At 36.3% G+C, this 24661-nt stretch overlaps 1 protein-coding gene across 3 annotated transcripts in view; it reads right to left on the bottom strand.

Annotated features, from left to right (window-relative positions):
* Positions 1-438: 438 nt before the first annotated feature.
* Positions 439-24661, bottom strand: part of LOC133528946 (uncharacterized) — an 84146-nt gene continuing 59923 nt past the window's right edge. Inside the window, exons 3-13 of one of the 3 annotated variants that reach the window (XM_061866463.1) lie at positions 21277-21424; positions 20472-20695; positions 19822-19968; positions 19114-19223; positions 18692-18806; positions 15283-15397; positions 10096-10230; positions 8310-8488; positions 7841-7979; positions 6476-6581; positions 439-5109 (exon numbers count right to left, since the gene is read on the bottom strand). In XM_061866463.1, the coding sequence (XP_061722447.1) occupies positions 4908-5109; positions 6476-6581; positions 7841-7979; positions 8310-8488; positions 10096-10230; positions 15283-15397; positions 18692-18806; positions 19114-19223; positions 19822-19968; positions 20472-20695; positions 21277-21424 (1620 nt within the window). In that variant the 3' untranslated portion in view covers positions 439-4907. Of the gene's footprint in view, positions 5110-6475; positions 6582-7840; positions 7980-8309; positions 8489-10095; positions 10231-15282; positions 15398-18691; positions 18807-19113; positions 19227-19821; positions 19969-20471; positions 20696-21276; positions 21425-24661 lie in introns of all 3 variants that reach the window. The other 2 variants (XM_061866462.1, XM_061866464.1) reach the window with 2 other exon arrangements.

Consider the following 24661-nt stretch of genomic DNA (forward strand, 5'->3'; position numbering starts at 1 on the left):
TTACCTAGATCAAATTTACCACCCAAACACAAAATAACTCTGTCATACTATCATAAATGATACACTAGCCTCGGTAAACAATGGTAAATAGCAGGTTCCTAACCAAATGCTGATTCCCAAATGAATTAGTTAACGGATTGACGTACTCTAATAGTTCAAGGTCACCGGTATAAACCGCTTAGATACTGGTAATTTATTATGTAAGAGACCGAAAAACTACTGGCAGTAAATTCAATATTGGTTTTAATTTTAACCAAAGAGTTATTGATTTTAAAGTAAGGATGCTAAGCACAAAGATATGCCTTCATTGAGCCGTTGTTGTAGCGATGATATATGTTAATATTCGTATCTCATTTTCGTAATTATAATAGGTATAACTTTGGGAAAGATATAGTTTCAGAAGCAAGGCAGTAGTAAGTAGGAATGAAACAAAACAAATAAAATAGGTGAATTTTTATTTTATGTAACTTCATTCTCTAGTTTAAGCATTGGCTTTCTAAAACAGTAAATATAGTCATATATCACCTATCGGCCGAAAATATAAAACTTTGGTACCTAGCTTAACTTCAGTATTCGATCTACATTGGTGTTACATTTCTGAGTATTTCAGATATACAATCACTCGACAAATATCCTTAAATATATAATATACTCATATACATGACAATCAGTCCACATAGGATCAGATTACTGTAATGGCTCCTTTACACGATGGGCCATCATACTGGCCCACTAAGATGGGCCAGCGTGTAGAGAGGGTAGTGGATGTCGCGACGGGATGGCGATGGGATGCCACGGTGTCGGGTTTTCGTCCGCATTTCAAAGGTAATGGGCCAGCGATGCGTACGTGGCCCATTCCATAGTGCGTGCTCTCAACCATCGCATGGCCATCTAGCTGGTCCAGCGCTGGGCCATTGTGTAGAGGGGCTATATAACTATAAATTGACACTTATTTACAACTTTGATCCTTAGTGCTTTCGATAACCAGTATGATATCGGAAAAAAATGGGTTTGAATTTTAAGAACGTACCCTAAACCTATTTTTAAATACACGATGTATTAGTTACTTTTGAATCATAACATAAATAAGAATCAATAGTTTTTTTTTATAATACAAAAAATCTTAAAAGTGACGTATTCAGAAACATATATGCTGAAATATGTTTGAATGAGGCTATTTTATGAAGTATACTTCGTTTCAAATAACTAAATATTATACAAGACCACAAAATCTGTGTCCAGCGAAAAACAAAGAAATATAAGACATACCATTTTATGACGGATAATATATATATACTTATACGATAACATGTACGACGGAGAGAAAGCATAAAAACATATTTTGTGATATTGAAAAATCACTACAACTTATAAAAAAAGTCCCCCCTTCGCGTCTGTTTGTCTGTATGTTCCCGACAAACTCAAGAACGAACGATTTTCATAGGATTATCACTTATTAATAGAGTGATTCTTGAGGAAGGGTGCATAATTTGTTAAGGTTAACCCGTGCGAAGTCGGGGCGGGTCGTTATATATTATAACATGATGAACATCAAAAATAATGTAATACCACTGGTATCAACAACATAAAACAGACAACAATACATATGAGTTCTATAGGCACAGTGTACAATATTGTGTTAAGTGTGTAATAGTAATTTTATTCAGACAGTAATTGTTATTTTAATTTATTGTATTGTAATTTTAATCTATTGTTTTGATGTATTTCTTCTTTTTAATATTCTTGTTTTTGACATAGTATTGAATTTTCTTGTAATTAATGTTTTTTTTAGTCGTTGACATGTATTTTTATTTGTATTTGTATCTTATCTATGGGCATGTACTCTGAAATAAATAATTTTAATTGATTTGAAATGAATAGTTTTTTTGAAACGATGTATACTTCCTTTACTCTAAATGACTTAGACTAGTTAACACGTTCTCTCCCCAAAACCAAAGGGTTAACAAGAGGGTTACAACATAACCTTCCCAAATTAATCATGAATAAACAAACAACATCCTTTTATCACATAAGATTTCATCCAAGATGAATATTTACACATGCAGCTTAAGGCACACGATACAGATTGGCTTCAAGCCTACAAGTAATAATGCCAAGGTCATAAGTATATATTTTCAACTTAACAAATCCATAGATTAAGCTGAATAAATGTATAGATATTTATGACTTCGACTATAGGTACACTGAGAGCTAGTGGTACGAAGATAAATAAATATAAATAAATAAATATATGGGGACAATCATACACAGATCGACTTAGCCCCAAACGAAGCAAAGCCTGTACTAGTCGATGGTATACATACGTATATACATAAATACATACTTATATACATAAAAAACACCCATGACCCTGCTTCAAATCCCGGTAAGGGCATTTATTTGTGTGATGAACACAGATATTTATTCCCATGTCAGGGGTATTTTCTATGTATTATATATATCGTTGTCTGAATACCCACAACACAAGCCTTCTTGAGGTTACCGTGGGACTTACAAGGAAAGGTACCCAACTGTCCGGTTCCGACTTGATTTATATTTATGTATGTTATAGAGTAGTCTAAAATAACGGACACGTATTTTATATAACAAAACACGTTTACATTTTTTTCCTGTACCCCTAGTGTAACTTTGATCGACATCATAACGTGACGAACGCGTTTGCGTTAAGTCTCATTTTGTATAGGATTTTGAGGTTCCAAAACGTCCCGCTTGGCGCGCTCTTTCGAAATCCAATACAAAATGAGACTAAACGCAAACGCGTACGTCACGTTTGGAAATCGAATTTATTTACACTAGGGGTACTGTTCTTAAACATATACTCAAATAAGCCATTAACTAGCAAGTTGCTCGAGCATCACTTTCTATAGGAGTTAGAAGATTTAGTAACTTTTTAGTACTTTGGAGGACAATTTCTCCCAATAGGTTGAGTTTGGGCAGCTAAAAAAAATACGTGTCCGTTATTTTAGACTACTCTATAACATATATAAATATAAATCAAATCGGAACCGGACAGTTGGGTACCTTTCCTTGTTAGTTAATTTTATTTATATTTGCTGTAAAAAATGACCACTTGCTCTAAATATAATAATGGATATTTACAGGGTTACCCAAAAATATAAGTTTATGTTAAATTAAATTGTTCCATATAATTATATTATCTTTTCAAGTCCCACAGTCTTTGAAACATAATTATTTGACGATTACAACACCGCATCGACAGCAATGACCACACCTTAGTGGAATTCAACTTTCCTTATTATATGTTTAGCAGAGAGAATTTGAAATTGAGGTGGACTGTCAAAAAAACTTTGTAGCCACAGTAAATTTAGTGCCATCTGTCGATACATGATTAAAACATTTAGGACGCCATTTGACTTTGATCCTTATCCTTACTAATATGCGTTAAATTTGTTAAATATCAAAAAGAGGCGCCATCTAATAGACCAAAGGTCACAACCTTTAGCCGATGCCCGGTAAGATGGCGCCACTTGACGGTGAAAGAATAAGGATCAAAGTCAAATGGCGTTCTATAAGTTTTAATCATGTGTCGAAAGATGGCAGTAAATTTACTGTGGCTACAAAATTTTGTTTGGCAATCCACGTCTATTTCAAATTCTCTTTGACGTTTAGTAATGCTTGAAACTACTACATTACATTTCATAAACTATATTTTTTGTTCCTTAAACTTTCATATAACATTATCCAAAACTATACTTTTCGTGAATTATATCTGATTACAAGTATCCAGGGCTTTTTAAAATCTCTTTTCTAACAGTCTAATTGAAAAAGAACTTATATCCCCGTGATTGTAATGCCTGTCCCTGTTATCATATTACAGAATCAACGTTTAAGCGGAGATCAATTGAATTTTCTATCAATCATTTTAAAGGACTTAAAAAAGTTCATCTTCTACTTTGTCGTATCAATAATTTAGTTATTTATCAAGGCCAATATCTAGTTCACAGTAAATAGCTATATCACATATATATACATGTTTAGACTACGTAGTTTTCTACATGCATTCAATATGTTACATAAAGTTGAAACTATTGATATTACATCAACTAGAGATATTTAATTCATAAATAATTGTGACGTTATGACTAACTTATGGAAAAATCTAATACAATATAGGTAATGTATGTACGAGTAATTTAAATAATATATTTTTATATTAACACTCGTTGTAATTACTTGTATTTCGCATAACATGCATTGAAAAACTATCTATCAATTATGGCAATTAAATTTTACTTTGGACGGCAAATAATCAATAAAGAATTCAGAGTAAAATGTGACGTTCCACGAGTAAAGGTACCTTTATGGCAGTCGGCGCTTATGGTATTAATAACGACGATTATTGAAGCGCCGACTACCATAAAGTACCTTTACCCGTAGAAGGTCATACATAATCACAAATTAGCCATAACGCCACTTTGATCAATCGCTTTGGTCATCAACATTTGGCACGTTGACCTAAAGCTGACACCATTTTACAAGTTATAGACGGCCCATTTCAGTCCATATCACATAGATTTTGCAGGACCACTTCCAGGATCCTACTGTCTATGAGGGCCTAGTATTTTTTCTTCAAAGAAAGTTTCTAAAGTTATTTCAAACTGATCATCAAGCCCTTAAGACTTTTTCATTTTAGATGCACTATCTGCATTTTAGATACCGATGGAGTGACGATACTTAAAAGACCTGAGCCTCGGAATACCCAACTGGAAGTGGCGTAGAACATGGCAGAGTGGCGTTCTCTTTTATCAGAGGCCAAAATCCTTTTTTGGTCACAGCCAGTAAGTATCTGAATAGATAGAAACAGTCCATAGTTAGACCATCTAAAACTCAAAGGGCTTTCAGACTCGTTTCCTATAAAGTCCGAGTCACGACTTCCTCCTAGCCTTGCCTTCTTCCGCGAAGATCTCGTTGAACTCGGTGAGGAGTGTGTCGACGACGTTGTTCTGCTGGATGCAGTCTATCGCGATGTTGTGCGCCTGCTCGGCGGGCGCCCAGAGTAACGTGGGGCCGAACACTATTGCGAGGTTCGCTGTGTGCATTCGATTACGCTCGCTGTACTTTGTTACTCTAAAAATAAAAAGGAGATACATTAGATTCAGATTTGGATTACAGACCTAGCTGCTAGCATGAGTTGCTTTCTCTCGCGCGTCTCCATACATCTTGTTAAACTTCAAGTATAGACTCGCGCGCGAGAACGCAACTCATGGTAGACGGTCAAGCAGGTAGATAGATGTTTTAGAAACCAAACCAAGTGAATATGTCACTGTCTGAAGACAGATTAATAACGTTTCTGCTAGAAATTAAATCCATAGTATAAAAAGAAAGCAAGGTATTTTCTAATTTGAGAGAAACTAACGAAACAATTCGGGAGTTTTGAGACAAGTTACAAGAAAAAAAAGGTTAAATGATTTTATAGAAGTTATTAATAAAAAGAAGCTGATATTGCTGTCACAACTTTTTAAAGACCAAGATTATATAAAGAAGATAGATAGATAGAATACTCTTTATTGGCACACCTCAGTAAAAAGATACAAGAAAAATAAACAATTGATTAAATGTAGAGGCAGACACCAGGCGGTCTTATCGCTAAAAAGCGATCTCTTCCAGACAACCTTTGGGTAGCGGAAATAGAGAAGTTAATCGAATAAGTAGGTGTTGCTAAACCGTTATGAAGCCTACATTCACACACACAATTACAGTGAATAAACATACACATATAAGGAATACAAAATAGACATACATAAACATACAGATACATATATATATAAAATTAACCGAAACATAGATAAATATGACAGCAGCATGTCAGCCACAGACTAAAAATAACTATGTACTATATAAACACTAAGGGAGAGATAAATAATGTTCTTTGAGTGATTTTTTAAACACAGCAAGAGATTGAGCGCGTCTAATGCCAACGGGTAAGGAGTTCCAGAGTCGGACAGCTTGAAAAGTAAATGAAGTGTTGTAAAATTTTGTAGAAGAAGATGGGACGGAGAGAAGCAGGCTGCGCGACAGCCTCACAGAATTTAGATAGTTAAAATACTCCTTGAGATAGCGGGGAGTTGCTGGAAGGAAAAGAATAGAATATAGGAGAGACAGAATATGAAAGTTACGACGAAAACGAATAGGCAACCACTTGAGCTGTGAGCGGAAAAGAGAAACATGGTCATACTTGCGTAACCCAAATATAAACCGGATACAGATATTTTGGGTGCGCTCAAGTTTATTAAGTTGCTTCTCCGTTAGATCAGGATATGAAACGTCAGTCAAAGCGTAGTCCAAAATGGGAAGAAGAAGGGTTTGGGCAAGCGCAATTTTGGTCGGTATTGGTAGAAGATAAATTTATTAAATCTATTCCACTAGGCATGTTACAAGAACATAGGTACTTACATTATAGTGACAATAATACAATAATCAAAGTAAAAGTTACCTTAATAGATGTTCCAGAAGGTATTTCAGTGTGTCTCGGTTGCACGGCGGTAGTGAGTTCACTATATCACGGAACTCTTTGATTTTCGCTTCTCTTGGTTTTATTGCTGTAATAAACAAATAATCATCATTAACAAAATGAAGAAGTTTAGATACCCTGTATATATTTCAAAAATGTCTTTATTTATGAATTGTGAAGGTTTATGTGCAAGATGTTTTCTAGATATTAACACTTAAGATAGACCATTTTACTGCAGTTTCGTCTAAAAAAAATAATTTTATGAAAAAGGTATGAAGATGATTTTTGGATTATTGTGAGATATTTAGGTATAGCATAACTTAAACAATTTGCAGGAGCGATTCGAAATTCAGCAAAAGAGCTAATTCTCAAAATATCAAAAGTTTATCTAGCATTTGTGACAGACAATCTCGATTGCGTTATATTCATATTCATATTATAAATCGTATATAACCTGTATCTAATCAATGTTTGCATCTCTTTCCAATATATGGTTATTCTAAAGACACGTAAAAAGTTAGAATAGAACCAAGCTAACTCTACATGGTTTTTGCAAAGACAGTGGGGATATGTCATCTCATTAATGTCTCTTTTTTTCAAGTCAGTGCATACTTAGTTTAGACTGAGCTTCAATGATCCGGTCAGCACGTGGATGTCTGCGTTCTCCTCGATCGACGACAGCTTGTTCTGATCGATCTAGAATAGTGATACTTACAGCAAGCTGCCAGCACCCTGTCGAACATATTGCAGGGTATCAGCGGCTCCTTCAGCTCCCTGAAGAAGAGCTTCAATGATCCGGTCAGCACGTGGATGTCTGCGTTCTCCTCGATCGACGACAGCTTGTTCTGATCGATCTAGAATAGTGATACTTACAGCAAGCTGCCAGCACCCTGTCGAACATATTGCAGGGTATCAGCGGCTCCTTCAGCTCCCTGAAGAAGAGCTTCAATGATCCGGTCAGCACGTGGATGTCTGCGTTCTCCTCGATCGACGACAGCTTGTTCTGATCGATCTAGAATAGTGATACTTACAGCAAGCTGCCAGCACCCTGTCGAACATATTGCAGGGTATCAGCGGCTCCTTCAGCTCCCTGAAGAAGAGCTTCAATGATCCGGTCAGCACGTGGATGTCTGCGTTCTCCTCGATCGACGACAGCTTGTTCTGATCGATCTAGAATAGTGATACTTACAGCAAGCTGCCAGCACCCTGTCGAACATATTGCAGGGTATCAGCGGCTCCTTCAGCTCCCTGAAGAAGAGCTTCAATGATCCGGTCAGCACGTGGTTGTCTGCGTTCTCCTCGATCGACGACAGCTTGTTCTGATCGATCTAGAATAGTGATACTTACAGCAAGCTGCCAGCACCCTGTCGAACATATTGCAGGGTATAAGCGGCTCCTTCAGCTCCCTGAAGAAGAGCTTCAATGATCCGGTCAGCACGTGGATGTCTGCGTTCTCCTCAATCGACGACAGCTTGTTCTGATCAATCTGGAATTGGGAAAACAAATATGAGATTTTTTATTGTAAAATCATCACCATCAATAATAATACCTATTTTCATCCACATAAATAATACCAGTCAAGACCTCAAATGTTGGATAATCTTTATTTTACCTCAAACGCAAAGACATAAAAGACCAACAAGTTTTTGACCTCTCTATTAGCGTTATTGGACCAAAAGAAAGCCATTCGTTCGGTTGAGGCTTAGCATTTCGTAGTTTCTTCTGTGGTCCGAACGTGAATTTGAATTTAAGAAACTTTCCCTGGGATCCCTTTGCTTTGAGACGCTGTAAATCGACTAGCTATAATAAAACTCACATCCAGCCGTATCTTCTGCACCTGACTCAGGTTCCCACTGGCCCTGTACAGCCCGTCGGTGCACATGTTCTCCTCGTTGCTCTCGATCTCCTTGATGCAGGCGACCACGAACAGCGGGACGCGCGGGTTCGCGTCCGCCGGCACCACCTCGGAGAGATTGCGGCCGAAGACAGGCTCATCTGGGGAAAATTTACGTAAAATTAAACTCTGTGTTTTTTTTATTTCACCTGTGGGTAATTTCACGAGACTGTAACGTCAGCTACCAATTCTTTCCTGTATTTACATTAATTAAGCAAATTTAAGTATCCAGATATCTACCTGTAGGGCTACGCCAGACATACAGACACTTAAATTTGCTTAATTAATGTAAGAACACACGAAAGAATTGTTAGCTGACGTTACAGTCTCGTGGAATTACCCCTATGTGCACATTATTTACATGTTTTATATCCTAGATATTAAAGAAACCATTTTTTTTATTTTTTTTATTGATGCCCATGCCCGATCTACTGCCGAAACTGATTTTGTATAAAATTGTTTGATAGGGCTGATTAGGTAGTAGGTGGGAAAATGACATTGTATTTTTTTAATTCCACTGTGTAAGTAATTAATTATCCGTTACGCACTTGAAAGAACTTAATTGTTAATTGTGTAAGGCTTAATAAAGATCTCTATTTTAGATTTTTTAATACAAAATCCACACAATAGAGGTCGCATTATTTTAAAAATAAAATAAAAAAACATTTATTAGATAATTATGATGACAGTAGTAAACTTGAAGGAAGCGGTCTTAGCTATGTAATAGATAAGGTGATAAGTGGGTCAGGAAAACCGAAAAAAACCAATCATATTTACAATTAACATTAGCGATCAGATAGAGAAAACTTGACAACACAATTATAATTTGTTATGTATAGTTAGTTATATATAAAATTAAAATTAAACTAGAAATAATTGTATTAATAAAATCAACCACTCACCGTAACCCAAAGGATTATTGATCCTTAGTTAATTAAGGTTTGGATAATAAAATAAAACACTCGCACCAATAAATGCTCTTCTTTACATTCCAACTTATAATACAAAAACAATGAAATAATGCTATTAAAATACACCCAAAACTGGTTAAATGATTAAAAAATCTCTACCAAAGCTCTACAAAACTCGATAGACGATAAAAAATTGTTTTAAACATTCCTAAACTAAAATGATATTATAAGTATATAAATTGAATACATAGGTAATGAAGAAGTAAGGAGAGTACATATTATATATTTGGCAATTAAAATGTTTTAAATCATAGTTTATAGTAAAATGGATTAAATACGAGTAAATAAAAAGAAAGATTATTACCCTTAAGGTTATATCTCCTTCATAATCAAATAAGTTTACCAAGTTCCTTAACTTCTTCATATTTTTGACCATTTCTACAATTTAATTGAATATCTTCTACAACACCAACTACACGTAGCATCCAAATAAACAAAACATTCACAACTTAAAATTCGTCAAAATATAGAACACCTTATATTTTCTGTTGAATTTAAAGTAGGTACCTATATTTTAAGTTTTTTTTTATTAGGATGTCTACAAATACTAATGCATTGCATCTATCACTAAATCACCAGTAAAATTTACACTACGTAACCTAAACCTATATTTTTGTTCCTCAGTGGATATGTATCAAACACAATCAAAAAACCATCAACCGAGATACAAAAGCCAGTGCAAACTGATAAAAAAAAGTGCAAGCTCCTCACACCAATTTAATAATTCTGATTCCAACCTTTGTAGATCCCTTTTTTGACAAGTTGCTCCATGGACGGGCGTTTGAGAAAGAACTTCTTAAGTCTGCTTCTGACGTGACTTTTATTCGGTGGCTCTGTGCAATCGCTGAGATCTTCGTTACTGCTACCGCCGGCTGAAAACAAAGAATCAAGGCCGTGTAAAAGAAAAAAAAGAAAGCATAGACACAAATGGCGGGAAAAATCGACGATTCTGTTCACACAGAGTTAGAATATAATGCATGAACAGATGTGAAAGCAAAAAGTCAAGAAGATAAACTTAAGCTGATGAATGAAGATGCGGAAAATAGGTATGTAAGACAGGTCCCAGCGTAAGTTAAAATTAAATAATCACCTTACTAATTAGTTTAAGATATTGAAGACACTCATATTTCTGAAGTAAGTAGGTAGGTATCTAATAACAAAAATGTGATGTATCTTTGTAGAGCGGAGTCAGGTATAGTAGAAAAGTGCTGTATCTTTCAAAATAGAATAGATTTACATTTTATAGTGTAAGATAGTGGGCATCATAAAAAAAGTGTACATTGCAAATATCAAACATAACCAATACTGTACTCATGACTGCGAAAGGCTGGTAAACAAATGTAGATGATGCTTGTCTAATAGATTTCGAGACAGTCATTGACTTGCCTTCCCCATTAAGAGTGCATAAAAACATTTGGTAGACCAATTCTGACACTGATGGTTGATTGATTTTCGAAACCTCTATGATTTCAATGAATGATTAAAATAATAAAGAGTATCAATTGAATATAATCACAATTAATTTCATAATTTAGACCATTATGATCGAGACATAATTTCAGTAAAGTTAGCAAGTCAACTGAAGAACCCACCACCACAGAAGAAGTGAAACGAACAATGTTAGAACGAGATACGACACAGTATTTGAAGATGTTTCTGACGAACAATATAAATTAGAAACAAACAACAGTCTAAGAAATAATAGGGACATACACAGTATCCAGAAATATTTGTAATAATCTATTTACCTTATGTTAATCCTGAGAACACTGTACAACAATGTTTATACATTTTGCAACCAACTGCAGAATTGCTAGAGAAGTTATTGAAGGCTTAGAAAAATAATGAAAAATAGAATCATTGGCGATGAAGGTTTCTTTTGCCTAAAGTTAACTTGGTTAGCGAATTGACGATTGACCTGAAATATACCTGAGTTGGTAAAACATAAGAGACTGTCTTTGAAGATATCGCTGTTATTGATAAAGTTCTGATAGATGATTGATAACGGTATCTCAAACGTAAACGTCAGGTTAAGGGGTTTTTTGATCTTGTGAAAGTGAAATATTAACATGCTAAAAATGCTCCTTTAAAAGACGTCATTATTATGGGGATGGTAAATGCATCTGCTAATTATTATCTTTTTCTAGCAAACAATTGTAAAAGTGTCGAATAAGAAAAATATATTCCAACGGTATTTTTTATTATAAATTGTGATTTCATTGTTAATAATATTATTGACAATTATTTATAATTATCTTTTGAAAATATTTGAGTATATGTACTAACATGTAGCAATAATGAACTGTACCTCGTTTACTAACAATTTTCTATGGAATGTAATGTTCTGAAATAAAGATATTTTATTTTTATTTTATTTAATTAATTTATTTATTTTTAAATTCAACAAACGTATAAAGGCTATTAATCATTCTAGGCACATTATCGTAACTAAATAATGATAATATTGATACCAACATAATCTATTTAGAATTTTGAACGAAATACGAGTTATAAATCAATCTTTCAAAAACAAAACGAATATAAATAGATAATAATTACCACAATGAGGTACCGATGTGCCGTTTTTATTGTATATTTCAAAATAGTTATATATAAAATAAATATAGGAAACAAAAATATTTAATATAGATTAAATCACGAGATAAATAAATAAAAAAGAACACATACGCGATGAACGTTTGCTGTCACTTCTTTTGTTGTCTTTGTTCTTCTTTTCTATTTTATCATGCTTATCACGTTTCTCGCTCAAATTGTGGGACGACCCGAAGAAATCCTTCAGTTTGGAATAATTCCCTTGTTTCTCTTCTGGAATTTTCTTTTCTGTAGGGCTCTTCTGCTTACTTTCTGTTGGACTCCTTTGGTTCTTATGCGTTGGACTCTTTTGATTCTTTTCCTTCGGACTCTTTTGGTTCTTTTCCGTTGCACTAATCTGGTTCTTATCTATTAGAGTGTTTTGGTTCTGCTCTGTTAGACTCTTTTCGTTACTACCCGTTACATTTTTATGGTCCTTAATTGTTAGATTCTTATGATTCTTTTCCGCAAGGTTCTTTTCCGCAGGGCTCTTTTTATTTGTACTCATGACAACATTTGAACCGCCATTGTCACTATAGGCCACTGCTAATATGACTTCGCATTCCATTGCAAAATGGTAGTGTCATTAAATAAACACAACTAATTCATCTATCGGTCTTGTGATAATCATTAAGATTAAAAATTTGTCAACCAGATAAAACAAAAAGGGGTTTCCGGATAAAAGCACTACAATTGAACTTTACAGAAACTAGACGAAAATGTATTATAATATAAGATCGAACCATAAATCATTAGTCTTGCGGCATTCTTTGAATGTCATCTATGTATCATTTCACTAATATAATTTTAATGTCACTTATTCGCCACTTCACTACTACAATATGTCTATGTACTGAACGAAAACCCGAGTGTTTTGGTCAGTAAAATAAAAGTAAAATAGGTTTTGAAATTAATTGTCCAATTGTCAATACAGAACTGATATACAGGTTTAGCACAGGATCTTTTAGTTATCGGATTGATAATGGGTGTGATAAGGGTAATTGATTCGTAATATGTACATGAACTGATAAGAGAAACGATATTGGTCCGACAATATCACGTTTTGTATTTCATTAGGAAATGAATACAGAAGTTCATGTTATTATGGACATATTCTACAAACAAAACGTATAAGACTATATGCATATAAAAACTTTACAACATCCAGTACATACAATAAAAATAATACATAGAGTATGTATCGTTCCAAATGACAGACTTGAAATAAGTCATCGAGAAAAGAAACAAATCCAGTAAATATTTGGCCTCAAATAAACCAAAACAAATAAATTATGTACAAAAAACAAATGAGACATTAATATCTTACAAGAATCAGTCCGCAGAAGTCCATTTGTAGGAATACAGCTGCACATTTTTATTAACGAAATGGCTTCTACACTATAGTTACTTTCGACCCAAGAAAACACAAATATTAGTAGGCATTTTCTTATAATTGACTTCAATTCACAAAACAACAACAATGAAATATCAAACGATAATAAGGTTTATGAACTCAATTATAATAAACGCCTTACCACTGTTAGGAAACTAGTTTAAACAACAATAAACGTTATTAGGAATTCTTCGTATAAGTAAATAAAAACAATCGTATAGCAATTAAAGACTCAGATAATTCACCGTTCACAGAACCGCCTACACTGTCGAATGGTTATAAATCGAATTATAAAATTCGCAAACCGCTATTCTACTCATAGGAATTAGACAATAAATACTTCTGAACTAGAGAATGACTAAATATGTCAATTAAACTGAATCTACTCACTGAATGAGGAAAAGTTGACTCAGTCGACCACAAGCATAATATATATCGTTCGGAATATGTACCAAGTACCAATTGAACAACAAAGCTGATGTGCTAATATCGTTTTTCCGGTTCAGGCAGATTGGTGGAGGAAAACAATGCATTTATCTCAGGCTTCGACGATAATTTAGGCAAAAACAGAGACTAGTGCAAATTTACAGAAAATTTACATATTATAGGCATAGGCAGTGGACCTAATTATTATTTAATTTTAACGTAAGCTTTTTCCGTAACTCACTAAACGTATAACTTCTCATCTCACAATGAATTGGCAAAATAAATACATGCATTAGTATATGTTTTGGTTCTTCTATTTATTACATAAATATTAAGTACATTTACAATTTTATGTCGAAAGATTTAATTGTCATTTATAATAATGATGTAATGACTCTGAAATCCAAATCTTACGAGCAAAGGCCAAATCTTGACGTCATTTATACCGATTTCTATCATGAGGATGTACTTATAATATTAGTGGATATTTTTAGAGGATGATCAAAGCTCAAAATTATTATTGTTAAAGATAACATAAGGATAATATAAAACTAATAAAAGACTTTCCCAAAGAATGTCTGAATAATTACGTTTGTTTCTCATTTTTTGAGCCCCTGATGTGTCATAAATTTCATCGACATCGTCAAACCAGTTTTCGTGAACTAATCGGTGAATTGCTGTTGGTATGGATGCTCGGTGGATGGCTGTTTGATGCGAAACGTACGGTTGATATCTTTCAGTATTGGAAAAAATAGTATTTCAGTATTGCAAGGAGGAGTTTTGGCCGAAGAGTGTCAAGTTCGGCCGGCTCCCTGACACTGCGGGGTTGCGGACTGCATCGCAGCCATAATTGTGTGTTTTTAGTTTCAAGATATATTTTATAATAGGCCAATAGTTGCCTGAAAGTAAAGATGTTCATTTCAATATCGATTGATTGTAAAGTCTAAGACAAATTGGTATCATGACTTTAACTGCTATACACATATATGGCGCTGCACATTATGCGATAAATCTGGTAGAAAAAAAGCTGATATTTGTCAATTCAGTTACACTTCTCTACTTCGTCTACTTCAGCTGTCATTAATTCTTAGACTTTCCATCATTATTTATTTATTATTGTAGTGTTTTGGGCCTTTTGGACGAAACAGCGATCTATCATGGCCAGTATAACTTTATTACTAATGCCCATTGAATCTAGGAAAGTCCATAATGCCCGTAATGTTCTATAGCTTATAGGGTTGAAATACTTGCCGCCCTAAGTAGGTACTCCTTTTTGACATTAGTGGTCCGCAGGAACAGAGAATGTGCATTTCTGTCTGCTCTGACTCCTAGCAGAACCTGCATGCCGCGTCTTGTTTCTTTCCAATTTGAAACATGACTTACATGACTGATAGATTTTAAATCATTGCTGCTGTGTTAGGTGGATCTGGGTAGATTGTTGTGTTCGGTGGAAAATTTATCGCAGTATAGGACCAACACAGGGGGGCAGTTCAAAGTTAGTTTTATAAAATACCTTTCTGTTTGCTCCTGTTGGAGTGTCTCGATGCCGGTGGCGTGCGGCCCAGGCTCTCGAGGTCCGTGTTGCTGCTTTGGTTCATGATTGACAGGTTGTCGTCGGTAGGTGGGCCCTGGGGAAAAGAGATGTTGTCAGTTTTTCATTTGTACAGATATAAGACAGGATAAGATAAAAGACATTTATTCGTGACAGTCACAAACATGTGAACAGGAGAATAGGAGAACAGCATATAAAGTGCGCATCGCGAAATTATATGATAGTGGTATTTATCAACGTAAAAGCGTCATATTAACAGGTTTTCGTCTCTTTCAATCGAGTGGTGTTAAAAAGTGGCACTTATTTTATCACGTGGATATAATTAAATTAAATTAAATATCCGTTTATTTCAGGCCGGGGCCCATAAAGAAAAATGTTAGTTACAATTCCTTAAATTATGTTAGCACCTACTCGTATACAAAAAGTAATTACAATGAAATTCTTAATAATTATAAATTAGAATAGATAATACATAACAACAATAATAATTATAATATTCCACAATAACCAAATAATTAAAATAATCAAATTAATAATTCAAAATATAATACATAATTTTTACACAAGGCCGAGCATTATTTGCCTCCATTTATCATAAATGGGGCAGTCAAACCTATAAGCAAACAGGCCCAGGATGCTGTTGCTGCTGCTTCGAACGCGACTGAGTAGGGAGGCCACTTTCTTGCGGATAATTGCGTGGAACCCATCTGTGTGCGCCTCCGCGAACATACTTGACGCGCTACAGAATCGGGGCAGCTGCATCAGCATCCTGAAAATATTGTTATATTGGACGCGCAGAACACTGGCAGCCTTACGAGTGTATGTCACCCACAGACTGCTCGCATAAAAAGATTGGCAATATGCCTTGAAAAGTGCCACTTTAACCAGTTTAGAGCATCGAGCAAATCTGCGAGCAATCATGTTACCCCTGACTGCCAGCGCTCTACGCTCCCTTTCAAGATCACTGTCATCTTTCAGGTCTTCGGTGACTACATGACCTAAATACTTAAATTGGGTCACCACCTGAAGTGCGCTGCCGTTCAGCTTAATGGGCGGAACATTCATTGGCTTCACTTTACCGCTCTTAAAAACAAGCAGTTCACTCTTGTCCGAGTTATATTTGAGCCCGTGTTCCGTCGCATAGGCTTCACAAATCGCGACGAGATCTCTGATTGACCTCACCGACGGCCCCAGCAACACCATATCATCAGCATAGCTAATGTTGTTAACGCACGTATTGTCTATATGACAGCCTGTATGTGTGTTGCTGAGCTCGCCTATGAGGTCGTTGACATATAGGTTAAAAAGCAGAGGAGACGTTAGTCCCCCCTGCCTCACACCACATTCCATGCCATACGAGTCTGACAAAGCCGAGCCCCACCTCACTTGATTCTGCTGATTACCGTACCAATACCTCAGGATAGATATACATTCAGCCGGTACACCCGCGCCCTCAAGTTTGTCCCACAGTTTGTCGTATAATACGGTGTCAAAAGCTTTCGACAAATCTAGAAAGCACGCGTATACCGGTGAGTTCCTATTTGTGTAGTATTTGACAGTCCCTTTGAGACACAAAATTGCCGATTCTGTAGACAACCCAGCCCGGAACCCGAACTGGGCATCATGCAGTTTTATATGCCGCAAAAGAATGTCATTTAATAGGGCATCAAACACCTTAGCGAGGATGGTGGCAAGTGAGATAGGTCTGTAGTTAGCAATACTGGCTACATCACCGGTTTTGTTCTTTATTATGGGGACTACAATCGTCTTCGTCATCTCATGAGGCAAGAAACCATGTCCCAGACATAAATTAAATAAAAGAGCGAGAATTCTAGGCAAATGCACCCCCGCATGTTTGAGGTGCTCAATGCTGAGACTGTCGTGACCCGGTGATTTCCCGCGCTTCATTCCTTGGATAACCTTTCTAACCTGCTCGGCCGTGAATATGACAGAACGACCGGTCCCACTCATCTCAGCACTGACCGCCCGAACCGTTGTGCGGGTCGTGCCCTGCCCGTGCGTGTCGGCTCGGACGCTAAAATGCCGTTTAAACAAGTTAGCGATATCATTAGAATCACTTATTCCTTCTATATCAGTAGGTTGGCCCGGTTTAACATTTAACTTGTTCGTCTGTTTCCAAAAGTTTTTAAAATCCTTACTGGCATGCAACGACGCTAGACTATCCATTTTTAGCTGTTCCTGTCTATCTTGGCACCATTTTAACTTGCGTTTAAAAACCTTTCTACTTTCACACATATTGCGATATACTGGGCCACACGTAGGTTTCCCAGCTTGAACCCAGATAAGAAAATGCAACCGAGCCTCCCTGTGATAACGAGCGACATATCTATTCCAGCCAGAGATATAACCACCTCTTCTCTGTGGCCTTCTCTGTCTGTAACACGCACTTGCCGCATTTGACAGTATTTTTATGACATCACTGTACATAATACGCAGTAAGTTTCTATGACCTTCACAAGAACAAACTCCATCAGCACAGTGTGTAAGTTCACATGGGAAATCAATTTTCTTCAACCCTTTATCACACAATCTCTGATATAGTTCCACCTGTTCAGATTTTCTTTCGCCCCAAATAACTCTATTACTTTTATTGTTAATAGGGCAACTCAACTTCGCCTTAACTCTAAACAAGTTACACTGTATAAATAAGGGCAAGTGATCTGACCACATAATGTCTTTTTTAATCCACACATTTTTGACTGTCTGTAAGGCAGCGCTAGTAGTAATACAGTGATCTAGCCACCTGGTGACTTTGAGATCCACCGCAGCCGCTTTAAATTTACTACTCGGTCCGCACGACGCCTTTCCTTGCTTACCAACATATTTGTTTACCTTCCTCGATTTTTTTGAACGTTGCTTTTCCCATACACCTTCTTCTCCGTCACTTTTAGATGACCCAGTTTCGGCTGCTTGAGCATATGATAGTAAACCAGAGATATTTAAACCAGTTTCCGCCGTTTGTTTTTCAACCGTCGTAATTTGCACCAGTGGGCACTCTGTGCAGTTGTTATCTGCCGTATATGCTGTCTCGCTCGCTCGATATAGCCATCCATAATGCGCCTGGTGATGATGTCTAAACGAATCTTATACTTTATTGTGATGAGAGCTAATCTTAGAAATCTAATGGACTGTCATATATCGCGGTGTCCCTTTGACGCCATATCGATATCTAAATTGAACATTTCATGGGCGTTTTAAAAGTTGAAGGTAGCCGGGAAATTTTAATTACTGGGAGTTAGGAGTCAATAATAAGGTTCAATGACACTTTACCCACCGTTTATGTTTAAGTACCTACTATAATAAATAAATTACCATAGGCACCAAGAAAGGCATTCGTGAAAGTACTTACAAGTTTGTATATGACGTTCTGTATCTCTCTGAGCCACCGTTTGGCGCCTTCTTCGCTGTCGTCTTGGAGGAGGAAGCGGTCGTGGCTGACCGTCAACTCGATTGATTTTGTGTACCTGAAATATGAGGGTGATTAGAGCTTAAGTATAACCAATCAGATTTAAGTGGAGGAGACTCGAGAGTGTTCAGAAATAACCTAATTTAAAGGATTTTAAATAGGTTTTCTTGAGACTAAAATGATTTACAGTTTTAAAACCCTCCGAATTCATCCTGAGTACCTACCTTAAGATGCACATTTTAAGTAGCAGTTAATACAAGGTTTTCGTGACTTGTTTAAAGGTCTGGACGCGGTGAGTTGGCGGCGTGCCAGAAGGCTTTAGCAACTTCTGTGGACACAAGGTTACCAGCTCCATCATGACTTACCTTCTGGTCTGCGTCTGGACGCATTGTATGACGTGTGCGTTCTTGAGGGGGAGGATGAGCTCCGGACGCGGCGCGGTCGGGCTCGGCGGTGTGCCAGGAGGCTTCAACATCTTCTGTGAATACAAGTTTATAAGCATCACTTTCAACATCATCTTCAGCTTCATCCTAAAATGATTGTGTAAATATTAAGCAGAAACAACTGCTTTTGACAATTATAAAGTTACGAATGAGGTTTATTCATTCTCCCTTTGTTTCTAATATTCTATATTCATCCTCGTTTTCTTAGTGATTTTCCAATTGCATCATAAAGGTCCCGGGGTCAACTTTTGGCCTAATCCCAAGAATTTGAGCATTCATTTAAGAAAGCGGGCTGCGGGGCGTTCTACCTAAGAGGGTAGATAATGAAGGTACACGATGTTTTCCTTTCCCAGAGAGCAACTTTTAAATATCGAATAACATTTCGTTCAAACGATCCACTCATAGGTACGAACCGAAATATCAAGTTCAACCGTCTGGGTTGAAAGCAGCATACCTAAACGCTGTGTATTACTTGCACTTTCCAGCGCTCATATAATAAATGGCAAACGGTAACTTAGCAGTAGTAGTAAAACACTTTATTGTAAAAAAGAACATAAAACAGGAAATAACGGACATCATTTGTACAAAGGCAAGGTAACTTTGTGATTATTCCATAAAATAGATACTGACTGAAGCCTGATACGTCCTGAGATCCTTGTAACTGAGCAGCGCCGACGGCGTGAGCACCATGTAGCAGTCCACCCAGTTTTTCTTACTCTTCTTGCCGCCCTCGAAGTATTTCGTGCGCTTCACCGGCCCTTCGTGGATTACGGTGAACTGGGGAACAAAAGATAGGGCCTGTAAGCAATACATTGAGAGATAAAAGAACCGAAAATATATTATCTCATTATTACCTATTTGCTATTCAAATGCTGCCTCCACTTAAAAGTTTTTTAACTGGCGTTAACATCCTGACGACTGGCGTATCTAGGTAGGTACGTACATATACATAGGCCTCAAACAAGGAATAAGGGTTTGTTAATTTGACAGAGATTAAACTGGTAAAATCAGCAATGACATCACTCTAACTGGATTTTTATTAGATAAAATCACATAATAGAACGGCTAATGTATTTACACGAAGTAAGGCTAAGGGTGAGATTTACTGTTGCAGCAGATGTTCTATTAGTTGCAAGAAGAAATCCATATAAAATATTTCTTTTACAATTGACAGGACCTTGCTGACTGATCGACGATGCGGATAAAAGCAAGTAGACTAATACATCCAGCGCAATAGGTATTATTGGTGGAAAATATTACAGAATTCTTGAGGTTCTTACCCCATCATTAATCATCATGCTGTCCGGCAGCACCGTCCTCGGCGCCGGCACCGGGGACCGCAGACCCCTCTTCGAAGGCACCAGGCTCTTGGACTTCCTGGACCTTCCGTAGCCGGAGCCTCCCCTGACCTCCACGTCCAGGCTATCTCCCGAGGAAGCTGAGGAGGCGGGGAGCGGCAAGTGGACTGGGCGACGAGCAGCTAGGAGATTCTCGGAGGAGCCGCCTGAAGGAAATATAATTTTTTTAAGTATATTGCTGCACCTTGTTCATAAAATTTAGCCAACCTCAAGTTCAGTTTTGTCACTTTCTACCAACACACAAATTTCAAAATGACAGTGACAAAAGACTATCAAAAAATATTTGTTACTGTCGTTTGTTCAAAGAGGATTTTGGTTTCAATTTAATTGCTGACAATAATGGGAACAGAAATGGCCGTAAAGCAAAAAAGTAAATGAAAAAAATGTTGTCAAAGAAAAGTCGGTGGATAAAAAAGTATTACAACGATTTAGAAATTGTAAAAAGGTCATATTTTTATGAAGCCTTTGGAGCAGTTTTGCCGACATGCTTAAACCACGGAGAACTTATGTTTCACCAGTGTGTTTTGATTCATCACATGGCTAATCGTAATGTGATATGCAATAAACTATTCTATTCTATTCTATTCTAATCTGTTTGACCATTTAATAATGATGCTTTAAGCGTTCAAAGTAAAGAGCAGTTGGGTCGCGCCGAAGCGAAACTAATCACGTGTTCATATTGGCTTTAATATGAAAATAGAGCTTTTGAAGTGTTTTTTGCACTTACTCATCTTTTTATGTAGCCTCTGGAACGGCGGGCTGCCGGCGACGCCGTAACGGTCGTCCATCCGCCGCGGCTCGAAGTTCCAGTCTTGCAGACGCTCATACTGACGCACTGACGACTTCACTGTCACTGGCTTGGATTCGGTGCACTCCTGGAATGATAAAATATGAAGGTTAGAAATTGTGTTCGATAATCTAGATATAAGTAGTATTATGTTTGAGAAGTTTTATATAAACAAATCTCAAAAAAATGTTTTTCTCGGGTCTATTTTTGGTTCTCTCCAACGCAATATCGTGACGATTTACGATGCTAATGAAAATTTTACTTAAATTCTTCAGATTTGGTGAAGACAATAATACATGTAATAAACAGAAATGACCTGATGATACAAAATCAATGCACCTGCAAAAAATGACCTTGTAATAAATTTAAAAACGAGTTTATAATCGTTTTATAATTTGTTAGTTAATAAAGTTGTTCCTATTTTATATTCATATAAGCAATTAAGAAACGACCATTTTTTTTTCTAATTTTCGCTTGCGAACGTAAAAGGTATTTGAACATGAACTTGATTAGACTGACGCAGGGGAAGAGGCTGAGAGTAAAGGGCCCCACTGATAACCAGTTCGCCGGACGATATCGGCCGGTCAGTTATTCGCAATTGTTAGCTTTTGCGAATAACTGACAGGCCGATATCGTCCGGCGAACTGGTAATCAGTGGATCCCTTAAGTCTTAAGGCTTAAGAGGTTCGTGTAGTTAATACTTATAGAGTCCATGTTTATGTCTAAAAAGTAAAAATGTAAGTGGCTATTTTAAAATCTGTCTGTTTCATACCACTTTTCCTTGTCGGTATTTATTTATGTATGAAGATGCAATAATAATAACATTCTAATTCAGGTATATAAGGAAATTCAGGTTTGTAATTTCCCAGCAATGTGCATATTTTAAAACCGATTTGATGCTTACATTATGTACCTATTTAAATAACAAACATTTAATAAGGAAAATAAATAATTGTCAACTGACATCAGGTAGGTATTAAGTTTAATTTTATGCTTTAATAGCAAATGTGGCATGATTACATTAATATTGAACATAGGTATTCGACAACTAAACGGAAGAACCTGAGGGCCTACCGCGAACCACGTTCGACGTGTTGCCTCTCTGTCGCACTTGTAAATTCAAACGTAAGTATGATAGGGAGGCAACACATCGAACGTGGTTCGAGGGTACCTACCTAAGGAAGGAGATCGGCATTTTTCCCAGAGGACCTCCTCTGGGGCCGTGGAGTCGTGACGCCCATAGACTTTTTCAGGGCCTAAATAAAAGCTTTATGGAGACTTCGGGTGAACCTAGGGATGGCTTATTCCTAGACCAAAGCACAGACCAAAGAATAGGCAACTATTCAGTGTGGGAATGTGGCCAGCCTTATAGGCACCCTTCCGCAGGGGACAGATCTAGGGGACCTAAGATAGATGGGTATAAGTTAAAATTATTTATTTAAGTAGTTTTGTTATTGTACTTGTTTTTATTTATTAAATAAAGTATAACTGAACATATTGAACTCAAATATTAAGTCATAAATAAGCTACTTGCCACTTATCTAACGAATAAAGTCATGGTTGGCGTTTCACAATCTTTCCAAATAAGCTTAACTGGGTAGATATAGTGCTAAGTTTTGCAGGGAGTTTTATCTGGGAGTTAATTTATTTGTTAATTAGCTATTCAATACTTACTTGGTCATTGTGAAACAGGCCCTATATACATATTATATGTTTATACTTAAACGACGATTCTAGAATATACATTATGGTTACGGTTTACGTTGTAGATGCTAAGAAATGGTGCATCTAGATTGCCTAGATTTTATTTTATTATATTATTTATTATACTACTTTTTGTGATGTCTTAATATGCCATGTGTATATCAAATTATTTGTAAATTCTATATCTTTTCTATGTAAATATTTAAGGATTTCTCTATATCTACCTATTATAAATATCGTTGTCTAGTACACATAACACAGCTTTATTGAGCTTACTGTGGGACTGGATCGATTTGTGTAACATTGTTCAATAAATAAGTTCATAATTCGACTGTTCCTTTCAGTCCTATTATATCAATAGGACATAAAGTGGAAACTATGTAAAGCCGTTTTTTATCACTGCGGCATTTTTCATCACTGCGGCATTTTTTATTACTGCGGCATTTTTCCTTAAGAGGGATACCGCGTGATCGTCCATAAAAAAAGAGAAAACGTTTTTCCACTTCGAAATATTATCCATTCTCCATGATTTTTAAGTATAGATATTATTGACACAATGAAAAATTAGATTTATAGGCTTTCCTTTCTTTCAAATATTGCAAAACAAAAAAAAAATGAAAAAGCGAAACCGAATATATTATGTTGAAGCGATCGACATCAAAATCAAAGTGATTTGTTAAGATTTAGTTAGTGGAAACCGTTTTATCCCGAAAATGGAATAGAAAAATTACCGTTATTTCGTTAGATTCGAAAAGATATTCATCCCTCTTAAACTTAGTTATCTACTCTGCTACAGCCTTTTCATACGCGTTGTTTGTTGGATAGCGCGCCATATGTTGCCATAATGTACCTACATTTCGTTCTTCTTCAGTAGTTCCCTCAATGCTGAGGATCGTGACCTGTTGAAGACCAGGTTCCTCCATAGGCTTCTGTTCTTCGCTAACCCCATGGCCTTCTGCACTTTTAATTGCATATGTGCAGTAATTTGAGCACACTCTATTAGAGGGAGGTCTCGTGCCTTCAACTATGCCCTTATAACGTAGGTGTTCGTAATAAGTATCTTTGTCAATCGGCGTTTTATTCGTAGCTCTTCCATTATGGTATATGTACATTTTAATGCTCGTTTTATTTTAAAACATATCATGCTTTTAACGGTTTTTATGAATAACTAACACATTTTCCTCTCCCTCATAAAATATTATCTGACTGAAATGTTACCCTTAATTCACAAAAACGATAAACTGTAAGTTTCCTGTATCATATTGATTAATAGTTGAAACATATACCTGTATTTAAATGTGCCTTGTGTTACGTTGAAAACGTAACTAGATATGTAAAGGAGCTACACAGATAGTATAATATTAGCAATAAATGATGCGTAATAAACACAGGTAAATAAATAATATTATAGGACATAATTACACAAATTGATGAGCCACACAAAAAGCTTAATACCTAAGGCTTGTGTTGTGGGTACTTAGACAATGACATAATATATAAATACTTAAATACACAGAAAACACCCATGAATCAATATCCGTGCTCATCACACAAATAAATGCCCTTACCAGCATTGTACCTGGAACTATTGGCTAGATAGATAGGGTCACTACTAAGCAAG

Source organism: Cydia pomonella, chromosome 20 (genome assembly GCF_033807575.1).
Source record: "Cydia pomonella isolate Wapato2018A chromosome 20, ilCydPomo1, whole genome shotgun sequence".
Classification (NCBI taxonomy): Eukaryota; Metazoa; Arthropoda; class Insecta; order Lepidoptera; family Tortricidae; genus Cydia; species Cydia pomonella.